General features: G+C 40.1%; 1 protein-coding gene across 1 annotated transcript; it reads left to right on the forward strand.

Annotated features, from left to right (window-relative positions):
* Window positions 1-341: 341 nt before the first annotated feature.
* On the forward strand, window positions 342-13201 carry pias1b (protein inhibitor of activated STAT, 1b). Its single transcript, XM_022189993.2, has 14 exons — window positions 342-386; window positions 2238-2670; window positions 2861-2945; window positions 3141-3188; window positions 3996-4086; window positions 4175-4309; window positions 4428-4533; window positions 5021-5094; window positions 5379-5539; window positions 6032-6165; window positions 6251-6428; window positions 6557-6696; window positions 7739-7776; window positions 11182-13201. The coding sequence occupies exons 1-14, from the start codon at window positions 342-344 to the stop codon at window positions 11509-11511; spliced, it is 1998 nt and encodes a 665-aa protein (XP_022045685.2). The 3' UTR covers window positions 11512-13201.
* Window positions 13202-13597: the final 396 nt, after the last annotated feature.

A 13597-nucleotide genomic window follows, 5' to 3' on the forward strand; every position in this document is an offset into this window, starting at 1 on the left:
AGTAAATAAATGACGTAATAATAATTAAAATAGTCGGTCATTCATTCTAAGTCAGTTTATTCATCAATTATTCAATAAGTCGTTTGAGCAGCAAATATAAATAAAAAGTAGTAACACTACTGGGCATCTTGAATCTCGTCAAGCAGCACTTTTATTGCTGTGTGCTCCAGTAAGACAGCAGAAACACGTTCTAAACAAAGGGAATGGGATTTGAATGCTTCTGTTCTTAGAGCTTTTGCAGCGCCGCATTTGTTTTGTGCTGCAGCAGCGCCCCCTGCTGAGCGCCGGGAGGAAAGAGCCGAGTTTGAATCGGCTCCGTCCCTAGAGGATGGCTGTTGCGCATGCGCACCCAGAGTAACAAGATGGCGGAGAGTGCGGAACTGAAGGTAAAGCGAGCCCCTGCATTAGCTTGACAAATAGACGTTTCACACGCCGAGATTTGAATTTCAATTCGTACCACCGGTGTTACTTGACAGTAGAGACCCGAGGAGTGACGCCATCGGAGTGTATAATAAGAAAACAGCAGAGCAGGAGGGAGCAAACAAACAGTTAGCAGGCTGGCTAGCTCGCTAGCATTAGCTTTGTTATTGTTTGCCGACGATCCGTTAGGCTGTCTGTGCTGCGACTCACCTGCACATAAGGCCACATATCGCTTTTATTCAGAAACAAACCCACATTAATGTCAGTGTTTTAAATCTAGCTACACTGTATCCTTAGCCACCTGACATTATCAGTAGCTCACCGTGCGGACCGCAGTGTCTGTTAAAAATTGGGCTCTGTCTACTCCCTGGATTCGAAGCGCAGGTTCACTTTCATTAGCGTTACTTCTGACATATTATGGTAGTCCTCAAAATATAGTCAATATTCACCACCATTAGTTGGAATGGTGTCCATGTTGGCGATTTTCACGCTCAAACACGAGATAAAGTGATAAAAATACCACATTAAGTTTTATTTCAGTCGGTTTACACTGGCATCATATAGGCGATGTTAGCTAGTTTATGCTAACTAAATCCGCGCCGTCTCTTTTCTCCTTCCTCTATTTTAATGTGTGTACTTATGAATTGTCAAAAAACAATTGTGAAACGTTTTTCTTCTGCGCCCCTGCTAGGCTGATATCTGGATTACTGCCATTCCTCCTTTGCTGTTAGTCAAGCTGATCAACTGTATTGTTATTGTCGAGTCAATTTTCGTGTTATACAGCTTACAAGACATCAGACTTTAACTCTTTCAAGAGTTCATCCCACCTATTATTACGCAAAAGTACTGTATATCTCTGTGGTGCACTAACACATTCTTACAGGCCAGATTTAAAACAAATCATTTTCAGTTTTGACATTTGTGTAATGCATTTATCCACAGTTATCCGCAAGAAAGGACAAGAGATTATTACAAAAAGAGTTAACACAAGAATATAGATAGCTTTACAGTGTAATGGAACATAATGCATTGCCAAATTAGCATGGTGCTATCTTTGTGAATTGAATGTGTTTATTTTTCTTTCCCGCTTAATCACAGAGGTGTTTGTCCCATTTTGTGGTGGTTATAAGGCTTTTATTTGAAACTATTACAATGTGCAATCAATATTTGTTGAGAATATAAAACAAGCACAATGATATCATGTTATAAGACGTTGCTTTTATTTTCACAATCTCCTGAAAAAAAAGGCAATCTAATAGTATAAGCAAGTCCGATACAATATCACAAGCTGCTCTGTCAAATGTTGCCAGTGTTAAATCAACCATTCTGTTATGCTGTCCCAAAATTTAAATATTGTACTATTTTGAACAGATAACCATGTTAAAGTGGGTACACCTTATCATTTACGGCATGTGCTGATGTTTTATCAACTAAGGCTTTAAAAAAAAGTATACCTTGAAGCAGAAATGTGCACTTTGCTTCCGGCCAACAGGCTTTCTCGACCAGAGCCATCTGAGTGGCTGTGTTTGTTTAATATACTGTATGATGAGGCTTTTAACGTTGGTCTTTTAATGAGATTTAATTGTAGTCAGACAGAGAGCAAGGAAATAATATTCTTCCTGCTTCAAGCGTTTGTCAGAGATGAAAGGGGTTTTAGTAATTAAAAAATGAAGCAGAGATTCTTTGATTTAAAAAAAAAAAAGATCTTTTAAAGCCTGAAGACAAAATGAGGAAACTTTAATCTTTATATGGGATTAGGAAAATGTGTTTTTACAGTTGTTATAGACTATTTTTCCCCACTCTTTGTTTTTCACCAGCAAATGGTAATGAGCCTTCGAGTTTCTGAGCTCCAAGTGTTGTTGGGGTATGCAGGACGAAATAAGCACGGGCGCAAACATGAACTTTTGACTAAAGCTCTCCACCTACTCAAGGCTGGTTGCAGTCCCGCAGTGCAGATGAAGATCAAAGAGCTCTACAGACGGCGCTTCCCAACCAAAATGGTTTCACCAGTGGACCTCGCTCTTCCTGGTGTTCACTCTGCGTCCAGCTTGCCAACTGGACTCGCCCAGCTGGGATTTGACAGCCACGGTTCCCCGTCACCGCTGCTGCCTGTTTCTTTACTTGGGCCTAAGCATGAGCTGAGTCTGCCTCACCTTCCCTCCGCCCTGCACCCTGTACACCCCGATGTCAAGCTCCAGAGATTGCCATTCTACGATGTGCTGGATGAGCTAATTAAGCCCACCAGCCTTGGTGAGTCCACACGTTGCTTCTCAGCTGTGGGTGTAGTGACAACACTTCCCTTGTGTCCATACCGAAAGAAGCTTTGTGTTCGCAGATATCTAAACTACGCTCAGTGAAAGTTCAGTATGAGCTGACATTAGTGCTCATTAGTTTCTGTTGGTTTCCTCGGTGACTGTTCGCTTCTGGTTTCTTTTCACAGCTTCAGACAACAGTCAGCGGTTCCAGGAAGCATGTTATGCTTTTGCATTAACACCACAGCAAGTTCAACAGATCAGCAGCTCCATGTAAGTGAGGGCACTCCCCGTACGTTCTGTCTTCTGCTGTCAGCGAGATGACAGGGAGGAAGGACGAACACTATAATACCCCTTTGCAGTTTATTAGAGGACTCTGAAAGCGGATGTTATCTGACAGAAAGTAAAATGAGCTGTTATTAAAGTGTGTTTAGCTGTTCTGACCTGCCTCTTCTTGGTGTTCTTCAGGGACATATCTGGGACCAAATGTGACTTTGCCGTTCAAGTCCAGTTAAGGTATGTCTAAATTAGTTTTCTTTTGAGCATCCCTTTTAAACCCTCTGTGTATTAGCTGCTAAATGGAAAGTGTCTGTTTTTAGCTTCTCTGAGTTTTAAGGAACCAGAAATAGCAGTATCACTTGAATAATGCTTGGCATTTATTGAATTTTTGTTTTTAAAGTTATAATTAATCTGCATATTTCAAAAACGTCGCTTTAGTCTTTCTTTTTTATATTTGAACAACAAAAAGGAAAGTTTTAACCTAATCATCTGATATCCATTGGCTGACAGTTAGACATGATGATAAATGACGGAAATAGTGAATTACGACTACGTCCTAATTTGTAGAACAGAGGCTTGTTTATCTCTTTTGCTCAGCCTACTAGTGTTTATTCTCATTGAACTTGAACATTTTTTTAAAAAGAAATAAAACATGGAAAGATGTTTACATGTGGACACATTGTTAGCTCGCCGATCAATACAGACAAAGCACACTATTGATTGACTGTTGATAAGAGAGTCAATCAATAGTGTGCTTTGTCTAAGGTAAGGTGTGAGGCCTTACTCACACCTTACATAAAACAGTCCATCCAAGCACATTTTTTCAGCTGAGAAAGAGCACCTCATGACTTAAACAGTGATGATTGACGTCCTTAAAGAAGTGCTCTCCTGTATCATAGATGGAGATGGATGTACTTGACACATCTGAAATGGTCAAATATACAAGCAACCCAACCTTTTTGTGAAAGAGAAACATTGCCTTGAAATTTGCCCCTTTCAGCACTTAAACTTATTTTCTATGTAATTTATTTCTTTCATTTTCAGATTTTGTTTATCAGAAACAAGCTGTCCCCAGGAGGATCATTTCCCCCCTAATCTGTGTGTGAAGGTCAATGGCAAGCCGTGTAATCTCCCGGTTAGTCAACACTGTTTGTTGTTTGCCTGTCTTGTCATAGTTTTGCTGTAGTAGAAGTCACTCATTTTGTGTGGTGTTTTGTCTGCAGGGATATCTTCCTCCCACCAAGAACGGAGTTGAACCAAAAAGGCCCAGTCGCCCCATTAACATAACATCTCTTGTCCGGCTGTCCACAACAGTCCCCAACACGATTGTGGTGTCATGGACTTCAGAAATTGGGAGGGTAAGAGCTCTTGGTCAGAATATTGGAAAAAGGTGTAAAAGCCTGTGAAATGTAGTGTTACCTGAAGACGTGAGCCATCGACGTGACTTGGTTTGCTTATTATTTCTTCTTTTGTCAGAGTTTTTCCATGGCCGTGTATTTGGTAAGACAGCAGTCGTCTGCAGTGTTGTTGCAAAGACTACGGGCCAAAGGAATTAGGAACCCGGACCACTCAAGAGCTCTGAGTAAGTTAGAACTTTATTTATTAGTTAAACACATAGAACTTGGTTTGCCACTGTTGGTGAGCAGGAAATGTAAAATATTGTCACTTTAAATGATGCTATAAAGTAATTCATGTTCATTTTTGTGGCATGTTTGACTACACATTCACAGCAGTCTGGAAGTACAATGATTTAAACTTAGAAAATAAAAGAGGAACTCAGATCTGAAAAGGTCCCCAGGATATTTTTGGAAAACCTCCTTTGTTCCCTCCTTCTAAAAAGGCCACTTGTTGTTCCACTGCAGTTTACAAAGTTTGTATTGTTTATTATTTGTGGAGTTCTTCAGATAATCCCAGAGTGATTGTTGGCTTCGAATAAGTTGGACTTGGTGTGTTTCATGCAAGGTTTACAGATGAAAGTTCGCTAAATTTGAGGGAGTTTGGGGGCCCTGACACTTGAAAGCAGAAGTTGTAATGTGTATTTACCCTTTGTGTTTTGCTTCGTCTCACAGTCAAAGAGAAACTGACGGCTGATCCAGAGAGTGAGATCGCTACCACCAGTCTACGAGTCTCTCTCCTGTGTCCTGTAAATACTCTTCACCCTTACTATGCATCATTTCTACTAACTTGTGAGAAGTTGTTTACCCTTCGTGAAGATTTCAGTTTCCAAGAACTGTATTTTATTGTGCATAGAGGCAAAAAGCACAACAACATGTAGAACAAGATATGTGGTGATAGGGGAATGTGGGTCCAAGGTTTCTCTATCTAGTTCATACTGTTTTCAGTGTTGCTTGGTTCTGTCATAAAAAATATGTGGTATTTTATGCAGTCCTGAGAAGTGACGTGTCCTGTGTATCTTTTGTGTTAAAGCTGGGGAAGATGAGACTGACAATCCCCTGCAGAGCAATGACATGCTCACATCTTCAGTGCTTCGATGCTACACTTTATATCCAAATGAACGAAAAAAAGCCAACCTGGGTGTGTCCAGTCTGTGACAAGAAGGCGCCATATGAGCACCTTATTATTGATGGGTAAGTATGACACTGATTTATATCTGCATACATGTATATATGTGTGTAGTGTGTTCAAAATGTAACTGCAGATATATGTAATGTTTCCATAAAGTGAAATGAGTAGTGAATCACCTTTTCACTGCTTACCGTAGCTCAAACACAGACTCAAACACAGTAGTACTCCTCTACAAGTATGGCCAAATGATATGCTTGTAATAATTCAGATATCCATGTTTGATCTGGTAACCTATTCTGATGAAGAATAATGACAAGGAAGTCCCACCCCCCAAACTAAAAAGATTCGTTTGTTGCTTATAAAACCCTGGGTTTTCCCAATCCTTGTAGTGAGACTGTCATCAGTGCTGCAGATCAAGGAGGAAATGCTTCCCCATGACATTGACTGTTTCTTTTGCTCATATGACTTCTAGCACACAAAATATAGGTATGTTTAAAAAAAAACTTGATTTCCTCTGGAGGGGTAGGTGTTGACATGGTTTGCCATTTTCGCAGGTTGTTTATGGAAATCCTGAATAGCTGTTCTGACTGTGATGAGATCCAGTTCAAAGAAGATGGAAGCTGGGCCCCTATGAGGTCAAAGAAGGAGGTGCAGGAGGTGTCTGCTTCCTACAACGGTGTAGACAGCGGTACGTAGCTTACAGATTGCAGTTTTCCGAGTCTAATGGTGGATGTGATCTACGGGCACAGTGTGAGTTTACCGTTTCTTTGTAGATTTGTCTCGAACAGAAACACACGAGCATAAACGGGGATCATCTAATGACAACAGCAAGAAAGTCGATGTGATTGATCTGACACTGGATAGCTCCTCAGAGGACGAGCTAGATGATGAGCCACCTCCTAAAAGAGCCTGTCCCTCACTGTCACCTGTGTCTCCACCTGCAAACAAGGGGTAAGCCTCCAAACCATGAATCTGGAAGTAAGAAAACCAGAAACCGTTTTATTTATGGAATGTTTGTGCTCGGATCTGTCAAGTTATTTCTTTTGTGCCTAATCTTGTGTACCATTGTCTCCTGTCAGAGTACTGAACCTGCACAGCCAGGCCTCACCTGTGTCCAGAGCTCCCAGCATGCCCCCTGTGGAGACCAGCTACATTCCTCCCCCTCCGCCTCTTATCCAGGACTACCGCCACTATTATCACACAACTAGTGACCTGCCAGGTAGACCTGTCACTTATCCTAAAGAATTGGGTTTAGCTTTTTTAATAGCCTGAATACAATTATGGTATGGCCATATGATGTTAAAGATGTTATTCATTATAGTATTCTTTCATTCTGCCCACATACATACATAAAGAAATCGCCAAAATACATTCTACTTATTGTGCAGAAATACATTCTAAAGTTCAGCCAAAGCTAATCTGATCCTTCACCAACCTGAAGTAGACAGATGAGCTGGTGTTGTATCAAAGGACATGCTTTGCAGCACAAAATTCTCTCTTTGTGTCTCTGAACGGATGTATTGTGATAGTTGTACGTTTTGGGTTTTTTTTGCTGGGACAAAACAACAGCATGTAGCACTGGTTACATCACTTCCTGTATGCCTTAGTTTTATTTTAGCATAAGAGGAGATGTGGTATTGAAACAGGGCTGTTGTCCCTGATGTCTGACAATGAAGTCACATTAGGAGGGGATCACTTTACTGCCTGTGTGGACAGCAGGAATGATTACAGCAATTTGTCATTCATTTAGTGGACTTAAGTCATGCAGATGTTATATTAAGACAGACTTAACAAAATCTAAAGAAACTAGCCTGTAAGTATGGATGCTTGTAGCTTATCAAAGGACCAGTGTGCAGGATTGATGGTGATCTATTAACAGAAATAGGACATTGTATTTCATAATTCTGTTTTCTGTCACGATGAGTCATTGTGTTTTTGTTAGAATGAGTTTTTTTTAAAGCTACAGAGGGAGCAGGTTCTCTTCTAAGAAGCCCAGCATGTTACACCACCACGTTTCTACAGTAGCCCAGAACAGATGAATCAAGCGCTAGAGAGGACAATGCACTCTTTTTATGTAGAAGTGATGTGAGGTTCTTCTCAAGGATGTGTGAAAGGAGGATATTCATTTGGTTGCAGTCTGTACCCTCAACACGAGATGCCACTAAAGCCAACACACTGGTCCTTTAAATCTGCTTGTAACTGTATGTTATGTTCTGTATGTTCAGAAAGAAGTAAATGGACTCTTCTTCCTTTTCTTCCAGATCTAAATTTCTTCTCCTTCCTCCAAGGCGAAAATCAGGTATGGTCACAGCAACACCTTGAATCTTATTCTCCAAGTATGTTAGGATTCCACCCAGGCGTAAACTAACCGTGACGTCACCCGTTGGTTTCAACGCCGAGAAAATGAAGCCCGGATTTTGCTACTTCCTGGTCGCCATTTTGGATTTTTTGGAGCCAGTGACGTAAAAAGTGTCATCAAACAGGCTGGACCGGAGAGCAGCTAGGGGCAGGACCAGTCAATGGGACTGTCAATCAAGTATAGCCACGCCCCCTTGCTCAGCCAACTTTAACGATTTATTTAAAATTCAGTATTGATTTATTTTAAGATCGGCCACCTGATCTCTCATTTTGACCATGAAAACTAATGGGAAAAAAATCCTGAGCTGTAGAAAATCAGTCTATCAAATTTTATGTTTTTTCCAGAAATGAATTGGGGTCTATGGAGCAAAAGCTTTTTGGAGCCAACCCTAGCGGACGGCATGATATTGCAAGTTTTTGACACTTCCGGGTGGGCTTCAATTCTGGACCCAGATGCTACGTCCACTTTATATCCAGTCTATGATTCCACCTGTGCAGTGCTAAAAGTTTCTGGCTAGAGTTTTCTTTAAATTACTAACAGAGCTTCTGTAGAAAAATATTTTCCTCCGAAAAAAGTTTTCCTCGTTATGGTTGTTCCTCGCATCAAGCACCATCTGCATGTCATTACAGCTGCAGCCCTTGATGAGATGAATCTACATATGGCACTGATGTTGCCGAGTCATCCAGTGATGGCTGTGTGACTAAATTACATTTATTTCTGCATTTTTGCTGTAGGTTGTTGGTACTTAATTGTTTTTATGTACATTTAATGAATCATCAGAGTGCATTCTGAACAGAGCATGTTTGCTTTGATGAATACTTCTGTTGCAGATACACACGTGGACAAAATTGTTGGTACCCCTCAGTTAAAGAAGGAAAAACCCACAATTCTCACTGAAATCACTTGAAACTCACAAAAGTAACAATAAATAAAAATTTATTGAAAATTAAATAATCAAAAACAGCCATTACTTTTGAATTGTTGATTAACATAATTATTTAACCCTTTAAGCTTCAGTCAATTCCAGCCGTTTTCAGTACAAAAAATCGCTAATATTCTATTTTTAAATAAAAAAATTACGAAAAATACGGGGAATATTGGACGCGCATCGGGAGGTGCATTTCCTTGAAAACGACCGATTCGGGGATTTTATACCGACTTCAGGACATGTTTTGGACAAAATAGTTTCCTGGCTTGTGTCATCTGATGTAAAAGGTTGGATTATGGCCGTTTTTTGTGGAATCTTTTTTTTGTGTGTAATAATAAACCCGGAAATGTGAGTCGCGTTGTGTGCTTTGAAGCCGTGTATAGAGAACGGATGGATGAATATTTGTTTTTGTCGGACAAATGTGTTTTTCTCACCCGCTGTGGTAATCGCATCTGAAAGTGGTTTATACCGGCGGATTCATGAGAATCTAAGCTTTCCATCGGTGTATAGTGTTTGTATAATCGCGTTTGCACCCGTCGGACATTCCTGAAATTCCTATGCAAATTAGTAGGTGTACCGCCGGCGGTACACTGAAGCTTAAAGGGTTAAAAAAACAAACTAATGAAACAGGCCTGGACAAAAATGATGGTACCTCTATAAAAGATTGAAAACTATTTGACCAGAGTGACATGATTAACTCAGGTGTGTCATTTAATTGACATCACAGGTGTTTCCAAACTCATAATCAGTCAGTCTGCCTATTTAAAGGGAGACAAGTAGTCACCCTGCTGTTTGGTGAAAAGGTGTGTACCACACTGAACATGGACAACAGAAAGCGAAGGAGAGAATTGTCACAGGACATCCGAAAAAAAATGATAGACAAACATCTTAAAGGTAAAGGCTATAAGACCATCTCTAAACAGCTTGAAGTTCCTGTGACAACAGTGGCTCATATTATTCAGAAGTTCAAGACCCACGGGACAGTAGCCAACCTCCCTGGACGTGGCCGCAAGAGGAAAATTGATGACAAATTGAAGAGACGGATCGTTGGAATTGTATCCAAAGAGCCCAGAGCAACCTCCAAAGAAATTAAAGGTGAACTCCAAGGCCAAGGTACATCAGTGTCAGATCGCACCATTCGTCGTTGTTTGAGCCAAAGTGGACTTCATGGGAGACGACCAAGGAGGACACCACTGCTGAAAAAAACTCATAAAAAAGCCAGACTGGAATTTGCAAAAATGCATGTTGACAAGCCACAAAACTTCTGGGAGAATGTCCTTTGGACAGATGAGACCAAACTGGAGCTTTTTGGTAAGGCACATCAACTCTATGTTCATAGACTCAAAAACCAAGCATACGAAGAAAAGAACACTGTCCCTACGGTGAAACATGGAGGAGGCTCAGTAATGTTTTGGGGCTGCTTTGCTGCATCTGGCACAGGGTGTCTTGAAAGTGTGCAAGGTACGATGAAATCTGAAGACTATCAAGGCATTCTGGAGAGAAATGTGCTGCCTAGTGTCAGAAAGCTTGGTCTCAGTCGCAGGTCATGGGTCTTCCAACAGGACAACGATCCAAAACACACAGCCAAAAACACCCAAGAATGGCTGAGAGAAAAGCGTTGGACTATTGTAAAGTGGCCTTCTATGAGCCCAGATCTGAATCCCATTGAACATATGTGGAAGGAGCTGAAACATGCCATTTGGAGAAGACACCCATCAAACCTGAGACAACTGGAGCTGTTTGCTCATGAGGAGTGGGCCAAAATACCTGTTGACAGCTGCAGAACGCTCATTGACAAATACAGAAATCGTTTAATTGCAGTGATTGCCTCAAAAGGTTGTGCAACAAAATATTAAGTTATGGGTACCATCATTTTTGTCCAGCCCTGTTTCATTAGTTTTTTTTTTTAAATAATTATGTTAATCAACAATTCAAAAGTGATGGCTGATTTTGATTATTTAATTTTCAATAAATTTTTATTTATTGTTACTTTTGTGAGTTTCAAGTGATTTCAGTGAGAATTGTGGGTTTTTCCTTCTTTAACTGAGGGGTACCAACAATTTTGTCCACGTGTGTGTTCAGTGGCACTAATTTCTCACATTTTTTTTTCTCAGCTAAGATCTTTTTTAAAGAGCTTTGTGAATATGTGTTATTTGGCCAAAGTTTTACAATTAAGATTCACAACTTATTTTTAAGAGATTGACTAGATCCTTGCTAGGGTTGTTTCTACTCTAAGACGTTCCTCACTTTGGATAGAAACGTCTGCTAAATGAAATTGTAGATTCTCCAAACTCAGCCAGTTACTTGTACTGTTAGTCTGATGTTAGGTGACTACAGGCAGCACCAGTGATCTACATCACACTGCTGTACAGTATGTTTGGATGTTGACTAATGGTCACTCCTCTCTGTCCCGTCAGCATTACAACATGGTGATGGCTGCAGCAGCGGCTGCATCGGCTTCCGCCTCAGAGGACCACGACCTGCTCCTCAACCGTTTCCTGCCCTACGGCTCCCCTCAGATGTTGCGGGAGCAGCCAGGCACCCCTGGGAGCATCTCACTGGCAGCAACCAATGGAGGCAGCAACAGCGGCAGCACCAGTAGTTTGGTGTCTTCCAGCAGTCTTCGGGACCGTGACAAAGACAGAGACAGGGACAGCCACGCCATTTCTGGATTGTCCAGGTCCTCGGTGGAAGCTGCAGCAGCAGCCATTTATGGCTCCATATCTGACGTTATCTCTCTTGACTAGATCCACACAGAACTGAAAGGCAAGGGAGACCTCGAGAACAGGAGTTCTTTGTAAATAAGGAAGAGGAAGATGAAAGAATAAAGTGCTATGTACAGAGAGGAAATCTATTTTCAATTTTACTTATCATATGTATATAAACTTAGGACGCTTCTTGTCCAGTGAGTTACTTCAGTTAATATTTTTCTGTGAATACTGAAGACTTTTTCACACCTCTTCATGTGGTCCTTTGATTATATTGTACCTTTTGTACCTGGTTTTTACAGTTTTGTTTCAATATTTCATGTCAATGGCATTATTTCAGTATACATGCACAGAACCCAATGAAGTGACACCTTATGGAACGTGAAATTTAGAACATAAAGAAAATGGGCATTGTTATCGATGTACAAAAGGCAAGTCACAGCAAAACAGGAGAATGTGTAACACTTTATTTTCTAAATGGTATCATTTCTGTCAAACTGTTTTGACAGCAGAAAGATCTGGCCATTTTTGCCATCACTGTAGTTTTTTTCTGTAAGACATTCATGCTGTGGTCATTATTTTTAAGGAATTATTTATGATGTAAGTTATGTTGGATGTGTGCTGTTTTTTTGTTTTTCTTTTTAAGAAGCATTCCCTATGCCTCTAGGAACAGTTGCCACTAGAAATGCAAAAGCAAATGCTAGATCCTTCTGTTGTCATAACTACACTCTTTTCTTCTCGCAAATATGAACAATAATGTACCTAGAATACATAGAAATTGGGAGTAAGTCAGTATTGTAAGATCAGGCTTTCATTCAGTGTGTGAATGAAGCGCGCTGGTCCAACAAGCACCGACAATTGGACCTGAACGTAAATCTAAGATTTGCAATCATGTATTTTTCTCTTAAAGTATAGCTGTTTTATTTTGCATATTACTCTTAAAAACATACATGGGAAGCTACAAAGAAGTGGCCAGTTGACAATGACAAATTTCTGTTCCACTTGCAAGACAAGGCTAGTTTCTGGTCTACTTGAAGTTTATTGTTTCATTGAAAGGCTTAAAACTATTCAGTGAATGCAAGTGGATTAATTACATTTCATTATGTCTTTATGTTTGATTTTAGCACTTGCTCTTTTTTTTTTTTCTTTGAACATAAAGTCTGTGTGGAGCAGTGAAGCGTTACAGTTCTCACTTAGTAGTTTTCAGCTTTTCTATGTCTCTGCAAAATACATGAAAGCTCACCTGTTTGACTGCGATGCTGTTCCTTAGTGAGGCCACAGGACGCAAAGCCTTTTTTGTGGTGTTTAGTGTATTTGCAACAGCCTTTAAGATGACTGTGATAGCTTAGTCTTTGAGTGAATCACAACACGCATTTTGGCCCAGAAGTTGAAAACCATTGAAGTTATTATGGACGCCTCCCCTCCCTTTATTTTATGACTTGTGCTTACAATTAGGATTATTTATTATCATATATATTTTCAGCATTTGTTTGATTCGTGGATATGCATTGCTGTCATTGTATGTGATATTTCTTTTGTAATTATATAATTAATGCTATTTAAAGACGTCACTGTTGCTTGACATGCATTGTAACATTTTCTGTTTCTGTCCCGTTTTGCTATCAGATGATGTCAATAACTCAATAGAAGCTTTGATCATTTTGAACGGCTACAAGGTCTACTGTGCTGTTTGATATTTGTAAGAATTAAACAGATACAAGAAAGTTCACCTTTGTAGTTGGTCTGAGGACGGTCCTGTTTCACCTCCATGTGTCACTCTGTTAAGGGATGCAGCAAAGAAAATTAAACAGATTATGTTTGCGAATGTTCACCAAAATAAAGCATAATTTGATTCAGCTTTGCGGTAAACTACAGAAGTGAGTAAACCTTTGTGCAGCATCACGTCTGATGATTTAAAGTTGAGTCTCGTCTCAGTAACTAGTATTTCTAAGATGACAAGTGGAGTATTTCATCATATGAACAAATAAAACAACAAATAATTTAGAAAGCAAATTGAAATGCAGGCTCCAAAGTCGAAACTCTGGACTGAGGCTAAACTTACTACAGATGTGATTTCCAATTGACCTGATTGCATGAACACAGTTATAAAATGACCTATGAATGG

This window comes from Acanthochromis polyacanthus, chromosome 8 (assembly GCF_021347895.1).
Source record: "Acanthochromis polyacanthus isolate Apoly-LR-REF ecotype Palm Island chromosome 8, KAUST_Apoly_ChrSc, whole genome shotgun sequence".
Lineage (NCBI taxonomy): Eukaryota > Metazoa > Chordata > Actinopteri > Pomacentridae > Acanthochromis > Acanthochromis polyacanthus.